This window comes from Orcinus orca, chromosome X, assembly GCF_937001465.1.
Source record: "Orcinus orca chromosome X, mOrcOrc1.1, whole genome shotgun sequence".
Lineage (NCBI taxonomy): Eukaryota > Metazoa > Chordata > Mammalia > Artiodactyla > Delphinidae > Orcinus > Orcinus orca.
The window spans coordinates 29,547,932-29,565,639 of NC_064580.1; the positions used below are offsets into that span (position 1 = coordinate 29,547,932).

Consider the following 17,708-nt stretch of genomic DNA (forward strand, 5'->3'; position numbering starts at 1 on the left):
AGAAAACAAATTAAAATTTAGCACAATAAATGAAATAAAACACTATAAAAGGACAGCCTTTTTTAAAAAGTATTTATAGACTAGCTGGAATATATACGTTTTAAATTATGCCATCAAGGGCAGCAAATGAGAACTCAGTTTCATCTCATCAGTAGCAAAACTCCAAAGGTAATAGAAACATTTTACTATCTTGGATTCTACTTGAAAATTTCCAAGTACACAGACTATGGTGCTTGGGGATTATATGCTCCCAGGATGCCGCATCAATTAGCAGGTGAAACTTCTGGGTTATCTTGAAAGTGAGCTTCACAAAGACATTACTGAATTGTTTACACAAGTGTGTACAGAACCAAGGAAAGTTCTAGCTTGCTACTTGAACTGAAAAGTCCATGAAAATAAAGTAGCCACAATATACTGTTAAAGGTAAGAACCTAGACGAAGCTCCAAAATTCACATATTCTTAATTCTCGACTTTGGTCTTCTAAATTCTCTGTCCTTAGCATCTAATTGGCACACGTTTCCCAATACTTTAAATTTGTTCTCCATTAAAAGGTAAATGCTATCTGCAAAGGACTCTGAGCATTTAGAAGAGAAAAATAAGCACATTCTAAGTAAATATATAATATTCAAATATTTACAACTACCAAGAGCTACAGCGGGATGTGGGGCATCTCAAATTTTAACTACATCAGCTCAAAAAAAAGAGAAAATAAGAAAAATACTTGTACTACAACAAAATGACAACAAGAACAATGAGAACAAACGTGTTCTTTGAGTTAAACAGTTTTAGAATTATCCTTTTCTAACACAGTGGCTTCTATTTTATCTACATTGAGTTTTGTTTTGTTTTTTTAATATGAAATTATATGAAGAGTAGAATCAGAATACCATCTTGTCTTTATAAATGATGAAAAGATTATCAATGGCCTCCTTAATGTCATGATCATAATCTCTTTATTCTAAGCATCTAATGGAATAATCAATTAGTATTACTAACAGAGAGACAAACATAATTGAATATCTCAGGGGTAATATTTGAGCTTAAATACCTTGTTTGGTTAGCCACATTATTCCAATTATTCTAATTTATATAACAATAACCACCATCATCACCACAACAAAACAGTAATCTCTGGAGTAGGTACTATTATTCTCCCAATTTGACAGAGGAGGAAAGCGAGGCACAGAGAGGTCTGTGAAACATTTGAAAACACTGAGATAACCATGATAAAAATGGAATGCCTTACACTGTGTACCAAATTACTGTGTATTACATGATTTCATATGTATTTCATAATAATTCTGTGAGATAGAATCAGCATTATTTTATCCTATTTTACACAAGAGAAAATTGAGCGCAAAGAAGATTAAGTCATATATCCAAGATCATTGAAGTAGAGGCAATTTCCTGGTGGTCCAGTGGTTAAGATACTGCACTTCCATTGCAGGGGGCATGCGTTCAATTGCTGGTCCTGGTCGGGGAACTAAGATCCCGCAAGCCACACGGTGTGGCCAAAAAAAGAATCATAGAAGTAGAAAGTTTTAGACGAATATTAGAACCCTGATGATCTAGTTACAAGTTAAGCTCTCTTTCAAACATACTCTGCTGCTTCTAGGGGTATTTCAATGAAGATGAATCAAACAGATTTGAACATATCTTATTCCAACTCACAGTAAAAGTAACCTGATAGTTTGGATGTAGTCAGGGATGGTATTCAAAATATTTACCCATTAATGCAGCATGGGCACCAAGGTATCAGAAGGAATGCCTGGCCACTCGGTATGGACACTGACAGTCTATAGGCTCACTGGCAACTGTGTACAGCTCAATTACTGTACCCCATTGCCGATGTATACTACTTGCAAACTGAGTAACTGCTGCATAAATAGAGATACAGGTCTGAGAAAGAAGCAGTTAGTAGCCTCCACATATTTGTCAATGTTTAGATGATACCTGGGTTCTGATAAGCAACAACATTTTAAAGAAGAATATTGGAAAATTAAGAGAAAAACTGACATAAATGTGCCTTGAGGAGTATGAACAAGACAGTGAAGAGCCCAGAAAATTTCATTTCAGACACACCTCTAGATAGTTGATTACAAATGAGAAAATTTAGGGTAGCAAGGAGACAGGAAAGAAGGTAATGAAAAGTTTTGGAGTCACTCTGTTCTCAGGTGGTTTGAATTCTGTCCCCACTGCTTACCTGCTGTTTGACACTCAGAAAGTGTCAATGGCTGATTCTCAGTCCTCAGCTTATTTATCACCATAATTTGATTCAGAGGATTCCTCTTCTTGGGAATATTGATTTGGCTTCCTAGACTACAAACACAACTTCCTCTGACCTCAAAGACTGCCTTTACTCAGTCTCCCATGCTGGTTCCCCCTCATCTCCCCGACCTCTAAATATAGTGTGTTCTAGACCTCGATCTATATTTCCATTTGTTCAGGCCAACAACTTCGAATCCTTCTTGACTCTTTATCTCAAACCCCACAGGCAATCCATCAGAAAATCCTATGGGTTCTTACCTCAAAAGACATCCAGAAAGCAATGTTATAACTGTGCTCACTACTACCACACTAGTCAAAAGACCCCCATCATCTCTCGTGAGTCTAGATGTTTCAAAATAGCATACTAAATGGTATCCCTGGTTCCTGTCTTTGCTCCCTAATGATACATTCTCAACACAGCTGACAGAGAAAGCCAGCTCAACTGTCCAAAAGCTTCCCTTCTCACTCTGAGTAAAAGCTCAAAGCCTAACCATAGCTTCACCTGACTTTAATCTCCTTAGCCTCTCTGACTTCTTCTGCTACTAAACACCTTGATATTTCAGCCCCAGACACACTCTGTTTTTCTCTGACACTCTAGGCACACTCCTACCTCCTCGGGCTATGCATTTATTCTTCTCTCTGCCTTAAATGGTCCTGCCTCAGGTATTTGTAGATTCCTCATTCGATCTTTACTTAAATGGCACTTTCTCAGTGAGGCCTTGTACTGCCACTTTATCTACACACACACACACACACACACACACACACACACACACACACACACACACACACACACCCTTAGCTCTCATTCCCCCTTCATTTTCATCTTTGGCATTTATCACTAACATTCTATACGTTTTACATATTAATCTGCTTAATTTCCACCTTGCCCACAGGAATATAAACGTATAAGGTCACATATCCTTTTGCATTTCCTTCTTCACGCTATCTGCAGTGCCTAGAATAGTGCCTGGTACATAGCAGATGCATAATAAAGTGAGGTCTATCATAGCATCATGCCTCCATATACAATATTACAGTCTATCCCACTCCACCCACAGTTCAAAAGCTCTATGAAGGTGTACATGTGTAACAATCCTGGTAGTTATACATACAGTGGTCACAGAAACAGCCCATGAGTTTAGGTGCTACAAGCTGAGGAAAGTAAAGTTGGATTCAATGAAAGTCTCCTGGAAACTCCAGATGAGATTGAGAGTTGGGCAAAACTCACTCTCCAACAGGACTGTTATGTAGTCCTGAAAACAGGAATAAACAATGACCCAAATAGAAAACAAGTAGCACCACGTAAAGTTCATTAACTCAAAACTTAATAGAATCCTGCCTTGGCTGAGGAAGAGAAAACAAAGGGGAAAAAAACCCCAACATGGTACTTGTAACATTTATTACAGAATAAAGAAAAAATATCATATTGAAAAAAATTAGAGGGAGTATAAACTCCCAACAGCGGTCTACCAAACAAAAGTTCAGGAAACAGTTCTGGCATCTTCACTGAGATATCATGGACTTCATAAAAAAGCAACATAAAATCATAAGGCTAGAAGACGCTGAATTTAACAGAAATGGAATGAAATACCAAGGCGACAGAGACACTGATCTCATAAGGAAGAAACTAAAGCCGCATTATTACGATCCAAATTAATACTGGAGATTGTAAAATGTAGACTTGATATTGAACAAAAGAGAAGGGAATGTTTCTTGACTATGGTACTAACCAGCATTCTTTGGACTCAGTAGCAAATAAACAAGTATTCCCATTTGTCAAGTAGAGAATTATAGTATTTTCAAGTACCCTAATTAAGTTGTTCCTGTATTTCCAGACTGTGCAAAATCTTTGGCTATGCTGACATGTGGGGATGTTTTGTTATCCACTAGGGAATAAGTGTAACAACACTTTACTGGTCTCAGAAACTTGGGGATTACTTTTTTCTCAGATGTTTTTCAAATGTTTCAACATCTTCAGTCTTTCTTCCTCTTCCATGGTTCCAACTCTCTCTATTTATTGATATATATATATATATATATATATATATACACACATACATATATATGTATGTATATATATGTATATATATAAAAGCTTCCCCCTTGTTTTCAAGGCCACGAATATTATCTGAATGTTCTTCAACGATGACACCCATTTTCTTCTATGCATTTCATCTTCAATGTTAGTCCAAATATCTATAGCCAGATTTTAGCCCTCACTACTTTACAGAAACTTATTTCATGAAAGGCTCCAAATATTTTTCCTGCCAGGTACAATGCTTCTTAAAGCATTAAGTACCGATAACTAAAACAACCTCTTTCAAATCACCTTGTTCATGAAAACATATCTGCCCTTGACATTAAGATCTTTCTATAATCTTTCTTCCTCTAGAAACTCATCCAGCTTTTCTGTATGTGTGCCTATTTCCTTATGTATCTGTTTATCATATATGTATGTGTATGAATACATATGTATAATATGGATATAATATTTTTAATTGTAAAAGTATATATTTTATAACAGAACGCAGTTTTGAAATTATTTTTTCTCAACAGAGAAAAATACTTTACTCAGTATATATTCCGTATATGATCATATGTTTAGAAGCTACTACTCAAGATTCTAAAGTATCTAGTACACATAAATTCAAGTAAAGGCATGAGTGAACCATTGCATGAGCAATGAATTGTACATTTTCAAATATATAATGGGCTCATGAAAATTCTGAGATCATCAGGAAGTTATGAATTCTAAAGTGTATAACTTCAAGTGCAAAATAAAAGGCAATTCAAATCACTATGCTGGGCACACGAAACTAATATTGTATGTAAATTATAATTCAAAAAATAAGATAATTGATCAAAAAAGGCAATTTAGTTGTATTATTTAAAAAAAGAAACATAATTAACATAAGTTTTAAGCAAAGTATACAGGAAAGAGAAGTTTACTAGTTCTTTAATAAGCTGATTAAAAACACTCATGACCTCTTGTCCTCCTTCTTTACCGGCATCTCTTAAAGGCCTCTTCTTTTCATGACATCTTTTCTAATTAATATGAAAGTAAGTTCCACATCCCCCAGAGTCCTACTCTGACTATAGAAGCAATTAATTTTCTATTCACTTAAGATTCTATAATGAAGTTTTACCCTTTGACAGAAAAAGTAATTTATTCACTCAAATGTTTATTCAGAAGTTGTTATATCCTTCATATTGGTAGCAGAGCCTGACTTAAAACGTGCCTGCAGAACTGAAAAAAAATCACTTATTCACATAATCAAACATTAATTGGATTAAATACCAGGCGCCTATGTTACACACTGCATACCAAAACCAAACTAAGCCAAACTAAAAGCAAACGAACAAACAAACAAAACCCAATCAGATTAAGTTCCAGTCCCTAGTTTCTAGAAACCAACAATATAATCAATGTAACAATGGCGAGAAATCAGCTTGGATAAGTAAAAAGGAATTAGGTCATGGTAGTCTGCATAAGGGCAACATGAAGACAGTGACTTTGCCAATGCCTTTCAGTCAAAGGCCACCAGGAACCTGCCTGTAGATGAACAAAGTTAAGTTGATTTACTAGTTGCAACAAGAGACATGGCATGTAATAGGGAACTATGGGGGTATGTCTCTAAGAGGATGTTACAAATAGTTTATAGGGTTTGGGCTTGTGTAAGGTGATGTGGGTGGTCAAGGAAGCAAGGCTTTGCCTTTAATTAGACGCTGTAAGGAAGTGGAGGTGATTCTATGATTGGATATCTTAAATCTTCTTATCTAGATGGCAGAAAGAATGTAGAGGCTAAAGCCATGATTAGTAAAGGAGCATAATCTGTCATATTAGTGAAGAGGAGGGATATTTGGTCATTTTGGGTGGTTTGGACAATGTTAGTATTTTTTACTGTATTGAGACATAATTACACAATGGTCACGTTTTTGTTGTGATCCATCATGACTGTGGAGTGGCCCTGTCTGAGGTGAGCATTCGGAGTTGTTTGTCATATTCAACATGAGAACATTACAGACTAGCTGCAAGTACTAGTACAGCATCTAGCACCTCCAAGGCCTAACTGCAGTGCCAACCCAGCTCCTGGGTCTCAGTGGCTGCTCTTTTTTTTTCTCAAATGAATGTAAACAGAGGCATAACAGGATACTACTTATGTTTTAGTAAGTTCACTCTGGCAGAAGTGATGTGAAAACTTCTAAAGTAATACAACATTAGTGGCAGTGAAGACCAGCTAGGGACTGTCATCTTAAACCAAAGTCAGCCATAATATTAGCTTTAGTCAGGGTTGTGGTGATGGGAATAGAGAGAACTGGACAGTTTCAAGAGCTGTTAAGGGAATGAGATTAAATGAACTTGTCAAAGGGTAGACGTGTGAATGGTAGAAAAAAAAATCTAGATGACCCAGTTAGCTTTTAGGTTTCTGGATGAGGTTGCTGGAAGAAGAAAAGTAAAAAGAAGGAATAAAGGAGTGCTGGAGAGAGACTGAAGTTTAAGTTTGCAGGCAAACATTCAAGTAAATATGTCTATTACACAATTAGATATATTGGACTGGGCTTTAAGGGAGAGACACGAGCTAAAGATACACATTTGGGAGTCATTAGAAAATAGATGCTATTTGAATGGGAAGTAATGAGGATAATCTAGAGAGGAAAACAAGGGAAGAACTGTACAGAATTTCAATATTAAAGGAAAAACAAGATGGAACAAAACGGCAAAAACGTTAAAAAGGTAAACAATAGAGAGTGGTATTCCATAATCCAAAGGAGGAAAGAATTTCATGAAGGACTAAGAGGTTAATAGGGTCTAGTCCTGCAGAGAAGTTGAGAAAATAAGGCACACAAATATTCACATATATATTTATAGGATAGGATGGAAAGATGGAAAAACAGCCTGTTTAAAGGCTGATGATAAAGACCCAGAAAATAGGGAGACATTGAAGAAATGGATGTGTGGCTGAATGGAAGCAGGTTCCTGAGGACACAGACAGTGAAGATATTGAACACACACCCCCTGAGAATAGCCCTAATGAGCCAAAACACAGTCTCTACCACCAAGGCAGAGGGAAATAAAGAGACCGTGAGCACAAATACACATAATTTAAGAGAGATTATTTTAACTAAAGTAGGAGGGAAAGTCACCTACTGTAAATGGTGGGGAAAAGTTTAAGAGGCCTATAAAAACTTGAAATAATAGTTAAGAAAAGTTGAGAAAATTTACTAGGGAAGTATGGAAAGCTTAGGAAGAATTACTGATGAGTCTATTAAAGTGTGTTTTTTCCGAAATGGAGTAATGTCTGGCAGCGAAACATCTACAGTATTGTTAATGCAAGTGGGTAGGTGAATTGAGGAGAAGAGGGAAATGGAAGCTTTTGGAGACAGCAAGATAGTCCACGTGGGCTGAGATTTTTAAGGATAAAGGCATAACTTGGGTGGAGGAGACTGTGAACCTGATGCCAAAGTTTTCGAAGAGAAAATAATAGAATAAATTGGTGAATGACAGATGGCCACTTGGCATGAAACACAAGGGAAGTGACAGTTTTACATTAAGGGTGGTACCTTTGGAAGTGACCCTGAGAAGTGAGTAAACTAGCAATTCTAAAGGAGTGGAGGAGTGAGTCATTAATCTTCGTGGTGATCTTAAGGGTAAAAGTATTGGGTTGGCCAAAAAGTTCATTCGGGCTTTTTTCCATCTTGCAGAAAAACCCGAACGAACTTTTTGGCCGACCCGATAAATTCCATATATGAACAAAACGGGTATACAGGAGAGAAAGTCTGTTTTGGAAGAAGGGTTTCCGAGTGCACAGTGAATGAGTGTGAGAAAGCACAAAGAAGAGAAAGTGAGACAGAGGAAAGAGTACAGAAGAGCATAGAGACGAAGATACAAGAAAGGACAGGTGAATAGAGGTTCCTATATTCTCCGTGGCAAGCACAGATAACAGAGATAAGGGAACGGTAGAATTAATTGGCTTGAAGATTTCCCACAGAACTTGGTGAAAAGTTGATTTGGTATGGGTGTAAGCAAGTGTAAGTCCCAGGAAGAGCCCAAGGCCTATTGACCTTAATGGCTAGTAGGAAAGCTTTTCAGGAGAACACTGTAGAGGTATAAAATCACCTTGGGGTAAGAAGAGCTTGTTTTGTTGGTTTAATTACTAACTTACATTACCATGTGCTCAGTTCAAGAAGTTGAGTAGCTATACCTGTTAAGTCAGCTGGAAATTCTGAACTATGGTGACATTAACAGAATGAGTGAAGAACACCTAGGAGTCTGGTGAAGTCTCCCATTGTGTATTGATTCTCCAACATTTATGTACGTAGGAATCACCTGTGGATCTTGTTTAAATGCAAATTCTGATTTATCAAGCCTGAAATCAATCCTACAGTTCTAAGAAGCTCACAGATGATGCCAATACTGGTTGTCCAGGGACCACACTTTGAGTAGATATGTCCCCTAGAACTCAACTTTTAAAAAAGTGTATTATGTTAATTGTATGGATAAAACACATTGTTAATAGAGAAGGAAAATTTTTGTTAGATTTAAAAGTATATAAATCTGAAGTGACAGCGTCCTAGGATATTTTAATTGGCTGAAAGTGCTTGATTCCTTCATTCATTTATTACTTCAAGTGAAAAAAAAAAGAGGAGGTATTATTTAGCCATTTTTAATGAATGCCTAAAAATGAATTAATAGCACTCAAGCTCATGAGATAGGCCTCCCATGTGTTCAAAATAACCTACATAAACTGACAGGTGAAGAAGCAAGAAAATTAATGTATGCCTAAACTGCATATCCATCACCATTACTATGTATTTCTCTCAAGGATTTTTTTAAATACATATACCTTATATTTAGCCTGAAGGAAATGTCTAGGTAAATCATTTCATGTCCTATTTTAGTAGGCAATTAAGAATGATGTTTTTATTTCAGAATATGAGAGTAAAAGTTGATAAAGGTGACTCAACGAAGCATCAGAAAACCACTCATACAGTATTGTACATTGTTTTTAGCACTTGCAGTCTCTCATTGCTGGACACTATTGATTAAATGCAAATTGCTTCTAGGTAACCATATGATAACAGGAAATTTTTAAATTTATAGTCTGGAAATGCTAGAATTCAATTTTCCTGCTTGATCAAAGCTATTTTAAGACACAGAAATAGGATGGCAAACAGTTAAGTAGATTATTCAGATAGATAAAAAATATTTAATTAGCTAATAAAATGTCTACCCAAGGTGATTCATACTTTCAGTGGTCGAGTATGTCACATGAACTCCAAAACATAATTAGAGTTCATCTTCTCTAAGTAATTTTCTACTTGTAGACTTTCCCTCAAAAATTATAACAAAGAATATACCTTTGAATAAGTATACTCTGAAATAAGATATTTCGCTATTTTCTACATGTTATCATTCAGTTTAATTTTAAAACTAAAACATTAACAATATAATCATAATTCCCTTTTCTTGAAACTATCTATAATAGTCCGTTATTAAGCTGATAACAGAATACCATAGAAAGCCAATAAGAAATTTAAAATAACTTTCCCATTTATAAACAGTCAACTCTGAGCAATGTTGATGAAATTCTCTCTCCCCCTCAAGCAGCCTAAAAAAACAGAATTTTTTCTCCTAGAAGAAGATTTTTTTGTTCTCCAAAAGTTCCAACCCCACGGCAGGTATTCCCTTGTATCTGTGTTAGTGTTGTATTTGTAAACATCTAATAGATTTTGTAATTCATGAAATCAAATGCTGGAAAGATAAAGCAGAGTGAATCCGCACATGTGATCTTCCTATAGCTAAAATTATTTAACATTCAGAATACCTGTTTCTTTAGCCTGCCCACTGCAGAATATTCACTCTGCCTGTGAGAAATTTCCTCACAAACTATTGCCAATTATATACCAAAAATGGATGTTTATAAGTCGAAGTTGAAAAATCAAAGCCTTGATAATGTCCCTGAAGATGAAACAGCTCTTATTAAATTAATAAAAATCCCTATTGCAAAGGATGAAACTATAATGTCTCAGTAGGAAATAAAACCAGCAAACAATCTTTTATAAAAAAATAAAAAGGCCGGGCAACTTTTAGTTATGTTAATGTAATACGTACATATCCAGAAAATGCAAATATGTTATAACTTATGACAATTATTAATGATTTTGAAGTATAACATTTTGATGACAGTGAGAGCACAAACAGGGTCTTTAGTATTCCTAAGGGTCGGGTCTATTCTATTCCATTCTGTTCTGCAAGCCTGCTAAAATATCAGCCTTCAGGTGAAAGAACAATATATGAAGGGAAATCAATATGAGTTCATGTTACAAAGTTGTTAATTTACAGCTAAGTAATATAAAAGTTAAAGAAGGTTTACAAAAAGTATTCCTCATTAGTCACAGCAGAATCAGTAAACATTTCTCTATACTAAACTTTGATTCTACTTGATATGTAAAATATATTTCAAAGATATCTTTAAAAGCATTATATCATATCACTTTAATCTTTTCAACTTTAAGAGAATAAGAGTTCAGAGCACAGAGTTTACAAGCAGCAAAACTTAGCAAAATACATAAAAAATAATGCATAACCTACATTGACTTTTTCTTTAAGGTCTGAGAAGTTGCCTTCCTTCCGATAGACTGCAAATTCAGGACTCTGCAACACAGCTTCTGAACGAGTAATCCAACTGTGAAGTTCAGTTATATCGACATCCAACCTAAGACAGGGAAAAATAAGGGTCATTATTTCTTGATTATATCTTTCTTCTATATGGGAAAAAAAAGCAATCTATCAACATTTACCATTTTTTCCCAACCTGAAACTTTTGCCTGATGCCCCTATTACTGTTAACAGCATTACTATTTCCCTGGTCAGGATGGCTCAAAATTTGGAGTCAGCTTTGATCCAGTCTCATGATCACAGAGGTCATTTTATTCATCTCAATGTAGCAATGACCTCTACAGTATCTTCTATAAGTTATTCCTCAGCCTTTGTTTGAATGTCTGCATGATTGAAAAGTTAGTACTTTCCAAGATAACTCTCTTTCTTTTTGGAATGTACTTACAGTAAACAAAAAATTCCTTTTGGTGGCCCCCATTAAACCATACCTCGGATACTCATGCCCTTCGTGTTGTCTCCAACCATATTGACGCTGTGTTTGGTCATATGACTTGCTATAGCAAATGGGAGGGATATTAGTACGTGTAACGCAAGCATGGGCTTGATAAGTGCTTGCACCTTGGATCTTGTCCTCGTAGAACACACACTCTGAGAAGGCAAGTGTTATATAAGACGTTGAAGGATCCTAAAGTGCTTTACAAAAGCTCAGGCTTGCCAGGTGGAAAGACCACGTGAAAGAGCATGCAGCACCAGGCAAGTGAATAAAGCCTTCTTTGACCTTCTGACCCAACTCAAACACCAGCTGAATACAACCAAGTGAGTGCTCTAGCTGACTCCACTCAGAACCACGGAACTGCCCAAAGAGCCCTGCCCACATTGCAAAATTGTGAGATATGATAAATAAATAAATAAACCATTAAATTTTGAGGTGGGTTGTTATGCTGCAATAGATACGTGATCACCCACACTGTTATTCCCAAACATTCTTTTATTGCAGATATCTATGGAGCTACTGGGAATAAACTATTAACTCTGATGAGGTGATTCAGGTCTACTTAAAGCAAATATTTTCAAGGGAGTAAGGTGAGTTCCAAGGGTGGAGAATGTCTATGAATCACTTGAAATTTCAGGCACAATTCTGAATGTGTGTGCATTTTTCTTGAGAAAGAACCTATAGATTTTATCAGCATCTGTAAAGAATCTATGATAACGGGAATTTAGAGATCATCTAATCCAATTGTTTATTAAACAAAACAAACAGGCAAAAAAAACAAATGAAAGTTATCCAGAAAAATCAATGACTTACTCAATTTTCATAGGAAATCTGTGGAGTAGACCAAAAATACAAATACAAGATTTAAGACACCAAGTAATGTACTGTAATCACCATGCTGTAGCTTCTTTTCCAATACAACCCTCAAATAGTTGAAATCAACTCTTTAAATCCACTAGAAGATATCTGATGGTCAGCCTACCCTACTCCTAGTTACTTCAATGGATATTCCATGGTTTGTCAGTATCTTACTTTCCTTAAAATGTGGTTCCTAAAAAGATCATATCAGTGTTGTTTAGTATAATCAGGAAAGAATAGACAATTATCTTCTTTATGAGTACTTTCATTGAGGTAGCCTATGAGTTCAATCAACTCAAATTTCAGGGCTTTAAATCATATAAACCTGTTAGAATTTTTCATGTTATTTGCAGGCTATTGTTTTAAAATTAAACTGATAAAGAGTTTCACAGAACACAAAACACTTCCAAAAGCCTTTTGTTTTCTTACAAAAATCAGTGGTAATGTACTACCAATCTCTCTGCTCATATGAGGAGCTGGAGGCTCAGAGAAATTAAGTCAATTGCTCTCAGATTGTTAGTACCATACGGACAAAACTTAATTCATCTTGTTCACCATTATATCCTTCACCTCAAAGAGGACCTGATTCATAGTAATAAATATTTACTAAGTTTTTATTTACCAAGGCTACCCAACTGGAAATAGAAGAAACAGAGATCTGAATTCAGAGATTTTTTATTCTAAATTCCACATCATTAAATGTCAATCCCTTATTTCATTTGCATATGGATTATAAATATTTATCGTGTTTTATTTTATCATACATGGTGGTTATCTTTCCTACATTTGTTTTTTGCATAAGTTTAACTATTAGGTTTCCTATTTCTTCACTTGTAATGCTGATTTTAAGAGTCCTGTTGCATGCTACTAAAAATCTTTCTCATTGATGTTAATTTATGAAATCAACAGTCTTCAACTATGGTCATTTAGCCACCCACCAAATCCAGTGCATGTTTTCCATCAGAATGTCTTAAGAAGGGCATTTTTGTTTTTCCTTTAGTCCAGTATAAAAATCTGTGTGTGTCTCCGCCGGTGGACATTCACTTGCCAGTGCATGGGGCAGGCCAGGAGTACTGGGATGTTAATACCTCAGGGGTGACCCTCAGCTAGTGAGAGCCGGGAGTTGGTAGATAAATATCCCAGCTCCCTTGCCTTCAGTGCAACCACCTTGAGGGATATTACACACAGTGTCTCAGAAGGTTCCCAGCAGGATTGAGCACAGTTGCCTCCATTGTTAACCTGCTCATGTATCATCCTGTAATGGCTGCCTTTTTCTTATCTCACTTCCTCACTTTGCTTCCTGGGATTACTTCCTAAAAAAACTACCTGCACCAAATCTTTGTCTCTAGATCCACTCTTGTGGAAACCCAGACTAAGGCAATGATCAACAACCTCAAATGAACCCAGCATCCTGCCATATTTAATTTTTTCACCTTGAGCTCTGACTCTCCACAGGAACTATTTCAAACTTTTCCCAAAGCTCTCAAAGCTCTGATCTGTCTTTTTTCTTTGGGATTGACATATACACACTGCTATATTTAAAATAAAAAAACAACAAGGGAAAAAAAAATCAACCAAAATGAAAAAAAAGCTCTCATCCATCTTCTTTCTCCACCTATCAACAGATGACATTGTTTCCTACTTTACAGAGAAAAGTGCAATTATCAGACTAGAATTTCTCCCTTCCACTTTCTATGTCCAAATATCCAATCTTACCTGCCTGTGCCCTTCTCATTCCTTTCCCTTCAAATGAGTTTCTCTTCTTTTACTTGAAGCTAATCCCTCTACCTGCATTTTGTACTTCATTCTCTTACTTCTTCTCAGGCATTTGAGTCTATCAATTTTTTTTAATGTATCCACTGTAAATTCAACCCCTCCCTCTCAAGTTAATTCTTCATATGGAAATTTAAACACATTTTTATTGATTCCTTTATTAAAAAATCAACACTCTCTTGACCTCCATATTCTCCTCTGACCATTCTCTTATCTTCTGCAAAGGCAAATGTTTTGCAACAGTTGTCCAGTTTCCTGTCAGTTCCCCATCTCCTCTTCACTCCTTAATCCACTCAATGTTGTTTCTTAACAAAAACATATTAATAAAGGAATCATGTCACTAAAGCCAATGGAGAGTTTTACTTTCTTGCCATCTAGCAACACTTAACACTGTTGTTGACCATACTCTTCTTTGAAATTCTTTTTTTGCCTCCATGATCCCCCTCTATTTATTTTGTCTTCTATTTCTATGACCACGGATAATTTTTTCTTTGCAGGCTCATCCTCTTCCATCCTGTTATTACATGCTGAAGTTTATCAAGGCCCAGTTCATTTCCAGTCATCTTCTATCCTATTATATTACTCTCTCACTAGCAATCTTATTCATGCTAATGACCTTAACCACAATATATATATCAATGACTCTGATACAGATATCTCTACTTCAAGCATTTCTTCTGAGCTCCATAGCTACATAACCATCCACCTACTGGATGATCCCACTTGCATGCTGTAAGAGCTCTTTCAATATATAATGTCAAGACCTAATGTTTGATTTTCTCTCCCAAACTGGTACCCTCCCAGTGTCCTCAGACCTGTGAATGGCATCACTGTCTATCACCTTTGATACCCTCCTCTCCCTTCCCTCACATATTTAGCAAAGTCTAATCCATCAAACATTCTATTTCTTGTGAATCTATCTGCTGCTCAGGATCTCTACAGTTGGCATCCTCACTGATCTTGCCATTAAATGTGACCAAAACTACTGAAATGGCCTCTCCACTGGTTCTAGGCAACCTTTCTGGAACCCTCCCATCTGTTCCATGCACTACTGGTGAAATTATCATTTCTAAAAGATATCTGATTATATAACCATCATTCATTAAGCCACTCAAAGATTTTCCATTTTTCTTAGGATAAAGAGCAAAATTTCAGACCTCTTAACCCTATACTTTACTTCTAGAAACAAATCTCTCTTCAAGTTTCTTAGGGAGCCAAGGAGCCATACTGCAGTCTTGTCCCTCCCCCAATGAAGTGAAATCCTTCATTGACTCTTATCCACTAGAAGATTTCTATTTTGGAAACTTGGCTTCTTGATATAATCCACATTGGTCACTCTGGTCAAATCTGTCCCTTCACCTTTACACTAGTCTGACTCAATCACACATCAAATACTCTCTGAGTCATAAAGGTGAGATGTGAATACCCACGATTCAATGTCAAATTCTCCCTTTAGACTTGGTTTTTGTGGTCCCACACCCTTTTGATTCAGAGTATCTCTATTAAAGATTGCTCACATCCACCTACAGGTCCATGAAACTAGAAGTTGACTCAAGGTGCTAAGCTGGCATCACAGCTGGGAGAGATCTGCTACGGCCTATGTTGGAGAAAGTTTTCACCAGGCCTGGAATTTACATTGGTCTTGTTTGAACATGTGTTATAATTATCCTTTACCACCACCTCTAATCAATGGCAAAAAAAAGGTAAAGGATATTTATTCAGTTTGAAAATAAATAGTTTTCCAAAAAATCATAATACTTTTAGACATCTGTCTTTCTGAAAAATGTGAAACTGTATGTTTCCTTTTAAAACACATCTCTACCTCCGTTTCTGCCACAAAATATACACTAAGTGCTTATTATATGCCAGACATAGTATTCAACTCCACAGATAACAGAGATGAAAATGCAGCAGTCTACATTATCAAGGAGTTTGGTTTAGCGAAGCATCCATTTGACAAAAAATGCTTTAGACATACAACTGGGGCTCAGCTCACACTGCGACTTTTGTTTAGGATAACCAAAAAACACCTTTTCAATGAATTAAGATTAAATCAGTTTCTAGACTAGAGACTCTGCCAGGTAAATTGGTTATCTCCACACAATGAAGCCTTTGTGGAGTCAACACCATGGTAACCGTCTGCTTGCTGCTCAGACTGTGAAGATTTTAAGGGAGGCCTGGGCACCAGTTGGCATGTAGTTCTAATAATTCAGATCAATTCAGGCAACAGGATGTAAAATCCCATAGAGAGGTCTTTCCTCATTCAATGTTTTTGTTTGTCCGATTTTATAGATTTGGAAAGAGACTGCAAAAGATGACTGAACTTGTTTTTTTTTTTTTTTTGCACTTTACTTTGATTTATTTATTTATTTATTTATTTTATTTTTTTTAACATCTTTATTGGGGTATAATTGCTTTACAATGGTGTGTTAGTTTCTGCTTTATAACAAAGTGAATCAGTCATACATAAACATATGTTCCCATATGTCTTCCCTGTTGCGTCTCCCTCCCTCCCACCCTCCCCATCCCACCCCTCCAGGCTGTCACAAAGCACCGAGCCAATATCCCCGTGCCATGCGGCTGCTTCCCACTAGCTATCTACCTTACTGCGTTTGTTAGTGTGTATATGCCCATGACTCTCTCTCGCCCTTGAACTTGTTCTTTACATAAGTATCTTTTAGAGAGTGATTATACTCTTTTGATTTACAGATTTATTTATTTATTTTAATATTTTTTTATTTTTTTTTAATTTTCTTTAACATGTTTATTGGAGTATAACTGTTTTACAATGTTGTGTTAGTTTCTGCTGTATAACAAAGTGAATCAGCTATATGTGTATATATATCCCCATATCCCTTCCCTCTTGCGTCTCTCTCCCACCCTCCCTATCCCACCCCTCTAGGTGGTCACAAAGCACCGAGCTGATCTCCCTGTGCTATGCAGCTGCTTCGTGCTAGCCATCTATTTTACATTTGGTAGTGTATATATGTCCATGCCACTCTCTCACTTTGTCCCAGCTTACCCTTCCCCCTCCCCGTGTCCTCAAGTCCACTCTCTATGTCTGCGTCTTTATTCATGCCCTACCCCTAGGTTCATCAGAACCTTTTTATTTTAGATTCCATATATATTTGTTTTTCTCTTTCTGACTTACATCACTCTGTATGACAGTCTCTAGGTCCATCCACCTCACTACAAATAACTCAATTTCATTTCTTTTTATGGCTGAGTAATATTCCATTGTTTATATGTGCCACATCTTCTTTATCTATTCATCTGTAGATGGACACTTAGGTTGCTACCATGTCCTGGCTATTGTAAATAGTGCTGCAATAAACATTGTGGTACATGTGTCTTTTTGAATTACGGTTTTCTCAGGGTATATACCCAGTAGTGGGATTGCTGGGTCATGTGGTAGTTCTATTTTTAGTTTCTTACGGAACCTCCATACTGTTCTCCATAGTGGCTGTATTAATTTACATTCCCACCAACAGTGCATGAGGGTTTCCTTTTCTCCACACCCTCTCCAGCATTTATTGTTTGTAGATTTTTTGATGATGGCCATTCTGACTGGAATAAACCTACCTAAGGAGACAAAAGACCTGTATGCCGAAAACTATAAGACACTGATGAAAGAAATTAAAGACGATACAAACAGATGGAGAGATATACCATGTTCTTGGATTGGAAGAATC

General features: G+C 36.4%; 1 protein-coding gene across 1 annotated transcript in view; it reads right to left on the reverse strand.

Annotated features, from left to right (window-relative positions):
- DMD (dystrophin) overlaps positions 1–17,708 on the reverse strand; it is a 2,251,544-nt gene that overhangs the window by 1,423,619 nt on the left and 810,217 nt on the right. The window contains exon 18 of the mRNA XM_049704774.1: positions 10,866–10,989. Coding sequence (XP_049560731.1) covers positions 10,866–10,989 — 124 coding nt within the window. The remainder of the gene's footprint in view (positions 1–10,865; positions 10,990–17,708) is intronic.